General features: G+C 46.8%; 1 protein-coding gene across 1 annotated transcript in view; it reads left to right on the forward strand.

Annotated features, from left to right (window-relative positions):
• Window positions 1–915: 915 nt before the first annotated feature.
• Window positions 916–12,184, forward strand: part of NXN (nucleoredoxin) — a 163,632-nt gene continuing 152,363 nt past the window's right edge. The window contains exon 1 of the mRNA XM_070772804.1: window positions 916–1,388. Coding sequence (XP_070628905.1) covers window positions 1,029–1,388 — 360 coding nt within the window. The 5' untranslated portion in view covers window positions 916–1,028. The remainder of the gene's footprint in view (window positions 1,389–12,184) is intronic.

Raw genomic sequence — 12,184 nt, forward strand, 5'->3', positions numbered from 1 at the left:
TTTCGTGTATGTGTTGGGGGGAGGCCGGAAGACTTGCCACAGACCACCTGTTTAATCCAGGTTCAGTTTAAGCATAGGGCAGCATCTCGCCAGCTGGCAAAAAAAAAAAAAAGAAAAATCCATAGAATTTCTCTCAACTATCAACAGACTTGGGTAGAAGCTATGGAACCGTTTCAGGAGAGCAGCCAGCATCGATTTAGAGATGCTTCGGCATCTGTTGCCTATATTTGTGGAGATGGAAGAGAGCAACTCGCTGGTGAGGAATGACCGCGGCGACTGCGATCAACCCACAAGTACTTATAGATTCCCTCCCATGTGCCCATCACCGGATCAGAAGCTACACAAAAAACATAAGAGGTGGCGTCCTTCCGGCCTCTTGTGGTAGAGAACACAAAACACACAGAGAGATCAGCAAGACCTAGCCGGACCAAGTTATCATTGTGTGAAGACGGTTAAGTCCTACAAGTATTATGAGATCAGTGGGGGTACAAACGGCCAACGGGATAGCCTGTGGGTAGAGAGAGTGCAGGGAAGAAGAACAAGGAGGGATAAGAGAACTCGGGTGGGAATCTCTGGAGAATTCCGGAGAGAATTTGGAATTAGGGAGCGAAGAGGAAATGGGAGGGAGGGGAGAGGCCAAGCCCGGCCCTGCGCGGACTGCAGCTTCGGAAAGGCTGGCTCAGCGGCCCCTTCTGCTTTCTTCATTTAGGTCCCAGGCATTTCCGACAGACCGGAGAGTCTCGGGTCAGCCTTCTCGCCGGGGCTATCTCGGGAGCACTTCGGCCACGCGGCGGGAGAAACCGCGCACTCCCGCAGCGAGGGCTCGGGAGGCAAGCTCGGCTACAAAGGGGGCGTGGCGTGGCGAAGGGGCGTGGCGTGGGCGTGGCGGGTGGGCGTGGCTCGCCTCCCGCCTGTGCCCGCCGACGCCGCCGCAGCTGCCGCCTCCGCCCGCCGCGCGGACCGAGGGAGCGGTGTCGCCGCCGCCTGCCCGCCCGGGTGCCCGCGAGCCCGGGCTGCGGTGGGCCAGGATGTCGGGATTCCTGGAGGAGCTGCTGGGCGAGAAGCTAGTGACTGGCGGCGGCGAGGAGGTGGACGTGCACTCGCTGGCCGCCCGCGGCATCTCGCTGCTCGGGCTCTACTTCGGCTGCAGCCTGAGCGCCCCCTGCGCGCAGCTCAGCGCCAGCCTGGCCGCCTTCTACGGCCGCCTGCGGGGGGACGCAGCGGCCGGGCCGGGGCCGGGGCCGGGGGCCGGGGCGTCGGCGGAGCCCGAGCCGCGGCGCCGCCTGGAGATCGTCTTCGTGTCCTCGGATCAGGACCAGCGGCAGTGGCAGGACTTCGTGCGGGACATGCCGTGGCTGGCGCTACCCTACAAGGAAAAGCACAGGAAGGTGAGCGGCGCCGGCCTCGCCGCGCGTTCCCGGGAGCCGGTCCTCACGGCCCCCGGCGCCCCCGCTGCCCCCTCCTATAGTGCACGCGCTTCCCCTCCTGCTCCTCAGCGTCCCCTGCCTCTGCCCGCCCCGCGTCCCGGAACCCTGCCGGCTCGGGGTTCCCGCGGCGGCAACTCGGTGTCGATGCCAGGCCGCGCCCGCTGGGGAAGTTTGAAACCCCTCGGCCCCCGGGACCCTGACTCACGTCCTGGGGAGTCGAGGGCCGGGTCCCCCCATGTTGGGAGCCTCCCGTAGCGGGTGGCTGCGGTCGGGGGGGGTTCCGACTCGGTGACCCCCAGCCCCGGGCAGAGGCGCGGGGAGGGGGCCCCTTCCTTCCCTCAGCCCTCGACTCCCCGCGGCTACCTGTGGTGGGGGGGAGGGCGCCGGCCCCCTACCCATAATGCCCGAACCAGGAAGTTTTCTCTCTTTACGAGAGAAATCTGCTTTCCTGAGGCTACCTCCTGCTGTGGCCGAAGGCGGGTCCCCCGGCGCCCTGGGGTGGGGGTGTCGGGCGCTGACCGTGGCTTTGGGCGAGAAGGGAGCTTGGTCGTCTCCCCTTGTCCTCCCTTCGCTCCCCCTTTTCCCTCCCTCTGACTAAACTAGAGGCCATCAGGGAGCCTTTCATTGTCTGGCTGTCCAGCCAGCCATCCCCCCTGATACCTCCCGGGCACTGGACCAGACCCGTCCATGTGGCTGTTAGTGGCTTGGTTGGTGGGCCACTGGTGTCTTGGCATCGAATTAAACGCTGAACCGATTCCTTAAGTGTAGACTGACCAGAAGAATGAGGATGGGGGAAATTTACACTCCTCTGTCAACTTCTCATTCCCTCCTCTCCCCCGGGTTTGCTGCTGAAATTAGCTTGGATTTTTGAGTGTGTCTGTTGGATGAAGATGTCTGTTTTAATAAAACGAATTCAGGAAATTTTGCCATGAATCGAAACAGAAAAAGTTTTGGAGCGCTCTTGCTTAATTAGTATGCCTGCTGCAACGTGTGAATCCAGCCGGGTTCTTTCCTGAGGAGAATCTCTGTTTATGGAGTGGACAGAAGGGTTCTGCTGGGGGCGTTTAGATTCCACTCTGGAGGATGGTAAGGGCATGCCATGTGTTTCTTTAATGCCTATAGAATCTTGTTGAGAAACATGATTTAGATTTAGTGAGAGTAAAAGGCTTATACTGTGGCCCCAAATGTCTCAAGTAAATCATCCACAGAAGCAATGTAAGGTACAGACTTGGTATTCAAAGTATGAAACACAGTTTAACAAATAGAGTTTGTAAATTTAGCATTGGAAAAACATGGACTCACAAACCACACAGAGGCAACACTTTGCGTTTTAACCACTTTTTAGATGATCTTGCCCATATTTGACTTATCTGCTTGGTACAGGGCAGGGATATGAATAGCCAGTCCTTTTTTGCTCTAAAACATGGGAATCCTTTGTTTTCCTTGGTGGTAGTTTTTATGATCCTTTTGGGGAGGGGTAATGTCCAGAAAGTGATTTATCAAGAAATATTTTCATTATTATGGCCTATTTCTATTGTAGACCAAAGTCTGTGTAAAGTACTGTCCTTATTGGGCAATACAAATGATTTCTAGCTTTTGCAAATACACAATGATGGTAAAATGTTACAGACTTAGGGTCTATTGTTGTTTTCCCCCGTAAGTGATGGAAATAAATTTTCTGGATAGTAAAATAAGGAGCAAATTGAGATGTTTTGCAAATGCCTAAACCTTTTTTTTTTTCCAAAAAGAATATTTAACGTGACAAAAGACCCTGATGCGGGAAAGATTGAAGGTGGGAGGAGAAGGGGATGACAGAGGATGACAGGAGGCTTGGCATGCTGCAGTCCAAGGGGTCGCAAAGAGTTGGACACGACTGGACGACTGAAGAATAACAACAGCAACAACAAGCCATGCCTGCTTCACTGTGTCTGATCAAGTCCTTTTGAACACACACAGACAAAGTGGTTTGTGACCCCAGCCTGGGCCTGTTCATTTCGCCAAGATGAGGGTCTCGATGAGACAGGGCAGACCCTGATTTGAAAATGCACTTCAGTTTGCTGGCACATGCCCTCGCCATGGTGTGTTAGCATCTTACCAATTTATTTTTTGCTCAGAGTTTTTCTGACTCACATTCTATAGTTCACTTTGTTCTCTAAAACAAGTCGCGTTTTTGAGAAGGTAGTTTCTGCCCCTGGATATTCGTGAATAGGCAACTTAAGATTTGATCCTAGAAACATTGTTTTTCATGGTGACATACCAGGTAAAAAAGCTCTATCCAGCTGGGTTTCTTATGGAAAACATACTCTTGGAAATTATAACAGCTGTGTACTTACTTTGGAAGAAATTATTCTCTCCCTTGAAACCAAAGAGATGTAAAAACATTCCTTTTCTGTAACTTCGAGTTTTTGTCTCTCTTGTTTGAAATCGGAGTGCTGAGAAATCTGTGTGCTTGTGATGCCAATTCTGCGATAATAGTGAAAAACCCAGGGCACCTCCAGTTCAGGGTGCTGACTCAGTGGACACTTACCTTCTTGTTGATGGACCCTGTCCCTGTTGTTTCACCCAACGATAAAAATAGCATTAAAGGTAAGGATTTTGTTTTTACATTGAAGGGAAACCAAAGTTCCAGATTACTAATTTTTTTCAAGTTCTCATTAACATTTATTCTTAAAACCATTCGTATACTTCCCATTGGGATAACAAAGGATATGGTTCTAATTAGTTATTGGCTGGCATTTCTCTAAAGAAAATTGAAAAATTATGGTGGGGAAAGAAAATGCCGTGTGGTATTTTTTCTTCTTTTATTAATTTCCCCCTTATTTAGTAAGAAAGTCCAGGGATAACCGTATATGTTAAAACTGCATTTTGCCTGGCTTCTCTCACCTTGATTGAAACTGTGAGAGAACACCAGCTAATAGGATTCCTGCATCTTTGAAAAACAAAAAATTCTTTATGGAACATTGTCCTGTTTCTGCTTGCTTTCGTGGTCATTGCAAAGGTAATTGAAGCTTCATTTTTTGGCTTCCAAGCACACATATAAATAGCTGTGTAGAAATCATTAGATGACAATAGAACTTTGAGTGCTTTCGTAAGAGCTATGTTGTCAGGAAACATAATCCTAAAGTTAAGGCAGTTAGATTTGTTTTAATAAGTAGGTTTGTTTTTTGTTTTGTTAATAGGCATTTTTCAGATTTCTGGAGAGAAAATGTGATAAATAGTTGGAAAGTGGTGAAGATTTGGACTTTGGGGATTTGATCTACCTCTTTGCATGTGTGCTAAGTCGTGTCCGGCTCTTTGTGACCCCATGGACTGTAACCCGCCAGCCTCCTCTGTCCATGGGATTTCCCAGGCAAGAATACTGGAGTGCCATTTCCTTCTCCAGGGGATCATCCCAACCCTCCCGACCCAGGGATGGAACCCAAGTCTCAGGGATGAAACCTGAGTCTCCTACATTGGCAGGTGGATTTTTTACCACTGAGCCACCAGAGAAGCCCATTTATGCCTGGGCTGAATGCCTGATGGAAAACATTTGATCGGGTTGTGCGCCCTGACATGAAAAGAGGCAGTACCACTAGTCTTGCTCTGGACAGGTTTGATGGGCCCTGGCTTGGTCCTAGAACTTCCTACCCCGCAGAAAGTGGACAAGAAAGTTGGAGCAGGGGAGTGTCAGAGTCAGGGGTTCTGGCCTAGCATCTCTGGTCTACCCTCTTCAGCCAGGGCAAGTGGTATCTTCCTGTATCCTGTGTCGGTTGTTTGCTCTGGGTGATTGTGGTTCAGACTGAGTCAGAGACTTGGCTTAGGAGTCACCTCAATCCCTTGGCTCTTAGGATGGGCCAAGATTTGGTACCATTCCTGACAGTCTTACAGCTCCATCTCTCCGAACTCTTCCTCCCTCTAATCAAATACCCTAAGCCACCAAGAGAATGATTTCTGCAACACTGACACACCGCTCTGCAGGTGACAAAAGATGGTAAAAAGGCACGGCTGTGAACACTGGACTTTTCTGCCTTCCTCATAAGAAGCCTGGACCAGCCAGGACAGCTCCCTCTGTTGACTGTGTTTCCAGGATCCATCTCATAAAAGACAACAGTCTGATTAAAGTAATAGGAGCACTTTGCCTCGAGAGGCTTTTTCCTCATTCCATTATTTGTAAAGAATTTTTTAGTCTTGTTTTTCTACTCTGCATAACGAAGCTGTCTAGTGTAGTGGATGAAAATACAGACTCTTGTCCATCTGCCTGAGTTTAGATCCTTCCTCTGCCATTCATTAGCTGTGTGACCTTGTGCAAGTTACTCTACCTCTCTGTGCTTCAAGTTCCTTACCTGTAAAATGAAGATGACAACAGGACCCGCCCTACAGGCTTATTGTAAAGATTATACAAGATAACATACACGTGCCTGATGTATAGTGCGTGCTCAGTAAGTGCTAGCAATTGTTATTTGTTAATAAATGGCCGTGAACTTTTTAGTCATACATTTTCTACGTGAGCCTTAGATATATATCACATTATATACTCACAAAACTGTGACGAGGTGTGTTTCTAACTTTTCAAATAAATGACTTTTATAAGCATACAAGGATCCGATCAAAAATCACTCTTGAAGAGATTACAATCGAGGAGAAAGATATAGAAAAATGGAAAAAAAAGCAAACAAATGTTAGAAACAACATCCCTGAAAGTACTGATTGTGCTGATATTTACTGAGCTTCGTACTTGTATTTGCCAGTGAAACTTGAGACAGCCAGGCAGGGAAGCCAGGCATGATAAAGGATAAGAGCTTTCAGATGATGGGGCACCCTTCTTGAGAGAGATTAATTACGCACTTGGATGGTCGTTTTTGTGGTTTGCCAAAGCCATTAGGCGTGTCTTCTGCGGATCCTGGCTGCTCAAATCTGGGCGGCATGGGGGTGGCAGGATTACTGCTCTTTCACGTGGGAAATGGATGGTGCCCGGTCCCCGGAGCTGTAGAAACCTCACCCCCTACGTTGGAGCCGCCTCCCTTCCCAGCTCTGGAATGTTGTAGGATAGGTTTGTTCAGACCTGTCGCCATTTGGGGTTTAGTACTCATCTTTTAGTTAGTGGCTCAGGCCTGACCCGCTGGCTGTCCACAGCTCTTGCTGATCGATTCCTCTTCTGATACAGGTTGGGAGGGAACCAGAGCACAGAGGAAAGCAATGGGTTTTGAGGTTAGGGTCATTGATTTCATTTACTCATTTCTTTCCCCCCTATCCCACCCCCTTTTTATCACTATGCCTTGTGGTTTGAGGCCTTGTTTTAATATCTGAGCAAATTGGAGAAAGAAGGCTTTGTATTGTATACAGCTGGGGTGGGGGGTGAGCAAGTCCCTCAGTCAGGGGGGCGGGCGGGGAGGGCTGTGGAAGGGGAGGTTCTTCTTTATTTCCTATGAGGACCTGGGGCCCCAGGGCTGGCCCCATTCTGAACTAGTCTGGGCCCCTTACTGTTGATCTTGTTTCGGGGGGAAACGGAGAGGAGGCTTGGCATAGGATGCGTTCTTTCTTCACGTTCTGAATTCCCAACGGTGCTCAGTGTTAACCACCAGGGTGCTTAGGTTTCTGTATTTCATTAACTTACCATTATGCTTATTCAAAGGCACTCAAAGAAAATGGCTTTGAGTTTAGAATCTTTCTGCTGATCCTGACTTTGACGAAGCTCTTGCATACTGTTCCTTTACATCTTGCCATTTAAAAAGTGACTAAGAGTTTTTGAGTCTCAGGAGTCATCCTTGATTCTCCTGCACTGCTCCCATCAAAAAAGGCTCCGAGCCTTGTTGCTTCGGTCTGCTTAACAGCTCTCAGCTCCGACCCCTTCTTTCCTTCCCTTGCTTCAGTTCACTTTTCACACGGACCACAGCAGCCTCCTCCATGGGCTCTTTGCTTCCAGTGCGACCGCTGATTCTCAAGACTAGAACTTCTCAAACTGTCTATAGTCAAGTATTAGTTTGCTTTTGTTAATTTCCAATCAGTTCACACACACACACACGTGGCCCTATTATACATAACTCCTGTACAGCTTGAACCACATACAGCTCCTCACTGAGTTGACAGCACATGGATTGGTCTCTGTCCTATTCAACAAGATGAGACTATTGATCACAGGCTTATATGTTGCTGGACTGTCGAGCTGCTATAAACCATTCTAGGTTCACACTCTCCACTGCTGTACCTGCCCTGTCGTGAACCAGTCACAAAGAACTGATGGATAAGCACAGGGCTACAGACCCTTCTTGAGCCCAGTGCTGCTCTTGACTGTTTCCAGAATGGAAAGACAAGTTCAAAAACACAACTCTGATTTTGTCATTCTGCTGAAGAATTCTTCAGTAGTTCTTCATAGCCTCTGGGGTCAAGTCCAAGCTCTGGAGCATGGTCCCCAACTCTTCTCCTGCCTCATCTCCCACCTGGGTAATATCTTCTCCCACCTGGGTGAGTTTGGATCTCTCTAAAATCAGCCCTGGTTTCCTTGCTCGAAGAACTTTTCCTGTGTCTTTCCTCTCTAGGTGGGATGGTTTTGTGAGCATCCGTAGATGGAGTACATGGTTAACAATTAGCCTCGCGTGTGTGTGTGTTTTGGTCTTTTTTATTTGACTCTAAAGCTGCTTTCGTTCAAAAATTTATTTATTTCTGGCTGCGCGGGCTGCACATAGGCTTTCTCTAGTTGTGGCAAGCAGGGGCTACTGCTCTGCTGAGGTGTGTGGGCTTCTCATTACGGTGGCTTCTCTTGTGGCGGAGCACAGGCTCTAAGTGCATGGGCTTCAGTAGTTACAGTTCGTGGGCTCTAGAGCATGGGCTCTGGAGAAGGCAATGGCACCCCACTCCAGTACTCTTGCCTGGAAAATCCCATGGACGGAGGAGCCTGGTAGGCTGCAGTCCGTGGGGTCGCTAGATTCGGACATGACTGAGCGACTTCATTTTCACTTTTCACTTTCATGCATTGGAGAAGGCAATGGCAACCCACTCCAGTGTTCTTGCCTGGAGAATCCCAGGGACGGGGAAGCCTGGTGGGCTGGCATCTATGGGGTCACACAGAGTCGGACACGACTGAAGCAACTTAGCAGCACCAGCAGCAGAGCATGGGCTCAGTAGTTATGGCCCACAGGCTCAGTTGCCCCATCGCATGTGGAATCTTCTTGGACTAGGGATCAAACCCATGTCCCCTGCACTGGCCACTGAAACCCCAAGGAAGTCCAACTGTAAGCTTCTTGAAGACAGAAACCAATCAAAGGGGAAGATGATCAGTGTTTTGGTTCTGAGGATTGAAAAATATGGTCATAGAAAGTAATAATTTGGTCACATGCAACTTTGAGATTGGTAACTTGAAAACAGTATTTTCCACATTGTGTGAGTTGAATGTGCACTTTCACTAGTACTTAGCTTGATTTTAACATTTAATATTAGAGTTAGGCCCTGACTGGATTGTATAATTGTATATACCTACAGTATGTGGGTGTTTTTGTTTTTGTTTCTTAATGAATGCTTTCAAGAGCGCTTCTACAAGCAAGTAGATGTGTAACTCCATTGCCCTATAATTCTGTGCTCAAAAATAGAAAAAGACTAGCCTCTCCTTTTTTGAGATGTCTTCCCAGGTGGCACAGTGGTAAAGAATCTGCCTGCCAAAGCAGGAGAAGCGGGTTCAATCCCTGGGTTGGAAAGATCCCCTGGAGTAGGAAATGGCAACTTACTCCAGTATTCTTGACTGAAAAATCCCATGGGCAGAGGAGCCTAGTGGGCTACAGTCCATGGGGTCACAAAGAGCTGTACACGACCGAGCATGCATGCATGCACAAAAATCTCAGTCTGTTAAAATAGTCTCCTGTCTGCAGGCCTATCCTTCCATGTTTTTATATTTCCTAAATAATTTGTGTTTCTCTGGCGTCTTTCTTCCAAGGAACTCAAACTACATGTGTATTATTTTTACAGCAACTAGTCATCAGTAGGTATTAAGCATTTTAGTTTTTCAAAGTATATTTGAGTTGGAGCATTGATGCAAAGAGAACCGATTATTATTAATAGATCAGGGTCACAGTGTTGAGGATGAAAGCGCACAGCTGAACTCTCTTAAATTCAACTCGGTCCTTTCTGTTCAAGAAATTGGATCTTAAAAAGTGTGTACATCAAACATTCTCCAGGGAAGAGGAGGGAGCCTAAACTGCTCTTTCAACACATCACTTTCCGAGTGGATTCACTCTAGATATACATGATGGACTCTGAAATAAGATAGAGGTGGTTTAACCACTTAAAACGTTTGCTATTGCCAGGAAGACAGGAGAGTTAGAACTCTTTTTCTGTTGCTGCCTTTCCATGGTGGTGGTTTCTAAGGGCCTTTTAATGATCTGGCTTTTTTTAGATCAGCCAGTGAAGTGCCCCCAACTCCCCTTCATCCTATGCAAAGCCTTGGGGCTGCTTTCGTGCTTTTGTTCAGAGACAAAATTGAACTTCAGGTATCCTGCAGAGATCCTAGGACTAAATCAGTCCTCCCTTTTATGAGGTTTTTCAGAAACTGTGGTTCTAACTTCTAGTGAAATCTCAAACATGTGCTTTCTGCTTTATGACAAGTAAGAAGTATAGTAATTGAAAGTTGCTTGAGTGCTGTTACTCTGGAGTGAAAGCCTGTAATGGAAACTTTTGTTCTGTGGCATCTGTGATTAAATGCAAACATAAATTTTATGCTGCTTGCTGGTCATATAACTCTTGGAGCAGATACACAATGGATTTTTGTATGAGCTACACCTCAGAAAAACCCTTTTTTAAAAGTTTAAGCTTAAAATTCAGCATTCCTTTCTAGTACATCTGTTACTCACTCCCCATTAGATTATTTTGAGACATCAGTTAACAGGTAAATTCAAGTAATATTTCCACAGTTAATAATGCTTTTATCCTGGAGCATTGTTGAGTAGTCATAAAATAGGGTGTGGTCAGTTCTGCTGTTCTAGGGATAGAGTTTCCCGCTTTGTTTTCCTAGGAGAATTTTATCCGGCTGAATCGGGTTTTTTTTTTTTTTTATAGTTTTTTTTTTTGGTCCTTTTTGGTCAATATCCCTGGGATAAAAACTGAATGGATTGAGTGTGTTTAAAATCAGAAGACGCTGCCTTCCTGCTCCAGCCTCCCCCCGCCCCCCGCCCCCCGCCGCAACCCCCCATACATGATCAGGTCAAGACAGTTTTCTTTTGATCGTGGTGGCTTACAGCACAGCTGCCTCATCTGTTACTCATTTTTGGGGGGGTTTGATGTGAAATATAAAGATTGGGCAGAACAACGTGCACTAGGCAAAAATTACAGTGTAGACTTCTGAGCTCTGAATGGCAGTGGATGTGAGTCTGAGGACAGTGTGTGTTGACCTTTGGGCACGAGTTTGACTGCAACTTAAAAAAGTGTTTAAACCCACAGACCTTCAAAAATACCCCCATTATAAGTGGATATTTAAAATCTGTTGCACAATGAGTAAAAGAATGGACTCTGGATGGAGTTTCTTAAATTTGAATCTCATCTCTATCACCCTCTAGCAAGGTGGCTTTGGTGCAGATTACCTAACTGTGTGTCTCTAAGTTCCTGGTCAGTAAAACAGAGATGATCATATCTACTTTATAGGGTTGTGTTGTTAAGGATTAAATGAGTTAATATTTGAAAATTGTTTCGAACAGTGCCTGGTACATCGTCAGAGTCCCTGAAATGTGTACCCCAGGTGTTCGGTTATGCCATTCCATTTTTTTCTTAAAAATAGTTACTCAGCTTACAGGAGAGAAGGATCCTCAGCCTTTTTGTTTCTTTGTATCCCTTTACTTTCAGCACCTGGCTCTTTGCTTCTAATAACCTATCATGTAATCTGGTTTCTCTTCAGTTTCTAACTAGGACTATAATCATTCTTTGTCAGTTGTTGACGTGATGACATATCCTTGTCTTTGAATGTGGGTATGATTCTAGACTATCTCTTTGACTAATTGCATGCTCAGTTTTACTGAGTGGATTCTATTTTCACTTTTGAGCTGGCAGAGGAGAGGGGAGAGATCTTGGTCTCTGCCTATTCCCCCTGCCATTTATTTATTCGTTAACTTTTTTCTATGGAAAACTTCTAACATCACACAGGTGAGGAAGATAGTACAGGGACCATCACCTGGCTTGCGCACCCCACACCCACATACAATAATCAACTCACAGACACCAGCTCCCCTCACCCCAACTGGGTTATTTTGAAGCCACTCCCAGACATCCTATCATTCCCTTCTTAAACATTTCACTAAGTAAGTCTTTAAAAAATAACCACAATATCATATCTTAAAAATCTAGTGATTCCTTTATATCAGCATACATCCAGCCAGTAATTCAATTTTTCATGAGGTTTTGTTTTTTTTTTTTAAAACAATTGGTTTGTTTGAGTCCAAATAAGGTCTACACATTGCCCATTTGCCTATGTTCCAAATATTTTTCCCCCTCTCCCTGACCATTTTCAATTATTCCCTTTCATTTAAACTTGCTCTGACTCTGGGTCTACGCACTTGCCACATCCCTTACCTTTTCTTGGCTGTGTTTCCCTCTTTGTCTAGGTCTGTGGAATGCTAACTCCTGGGTTGAAAGGGTCCTAGCCGCCTGTATCTCAGAGGCCCAGGTGTAGGTCAGCTTGTAGACACAGGTGGCTCCGAGGCTGTCCTCAGGACCACTTGCTGGTGGTTTACTCGCTAAGTCATGTCCGGCTCTTGGAATCATGGACTGTAGCCTGCCAGGCTGCTCTGCCCATGGGATTTCCC

Source organism: Bos indicus, chromosome 19, assembly GCF_029378745.1.
Source record: "Bos indicus isolate NIAB-ARS_2022 breed Sahiwal x Tharparkar chromosome 19, NIAB-ARS_B.indTharparkar_mat_pri_1.0, whole genome shotgun sequence".
In the NCBI taxonomy this organism is placed as follows: domain Eukaryota; kingdom Metazoa; phylum Chordata; class Mammalia; order Artiodactyla; family Bovidae; genus Bos; species Bos indicus.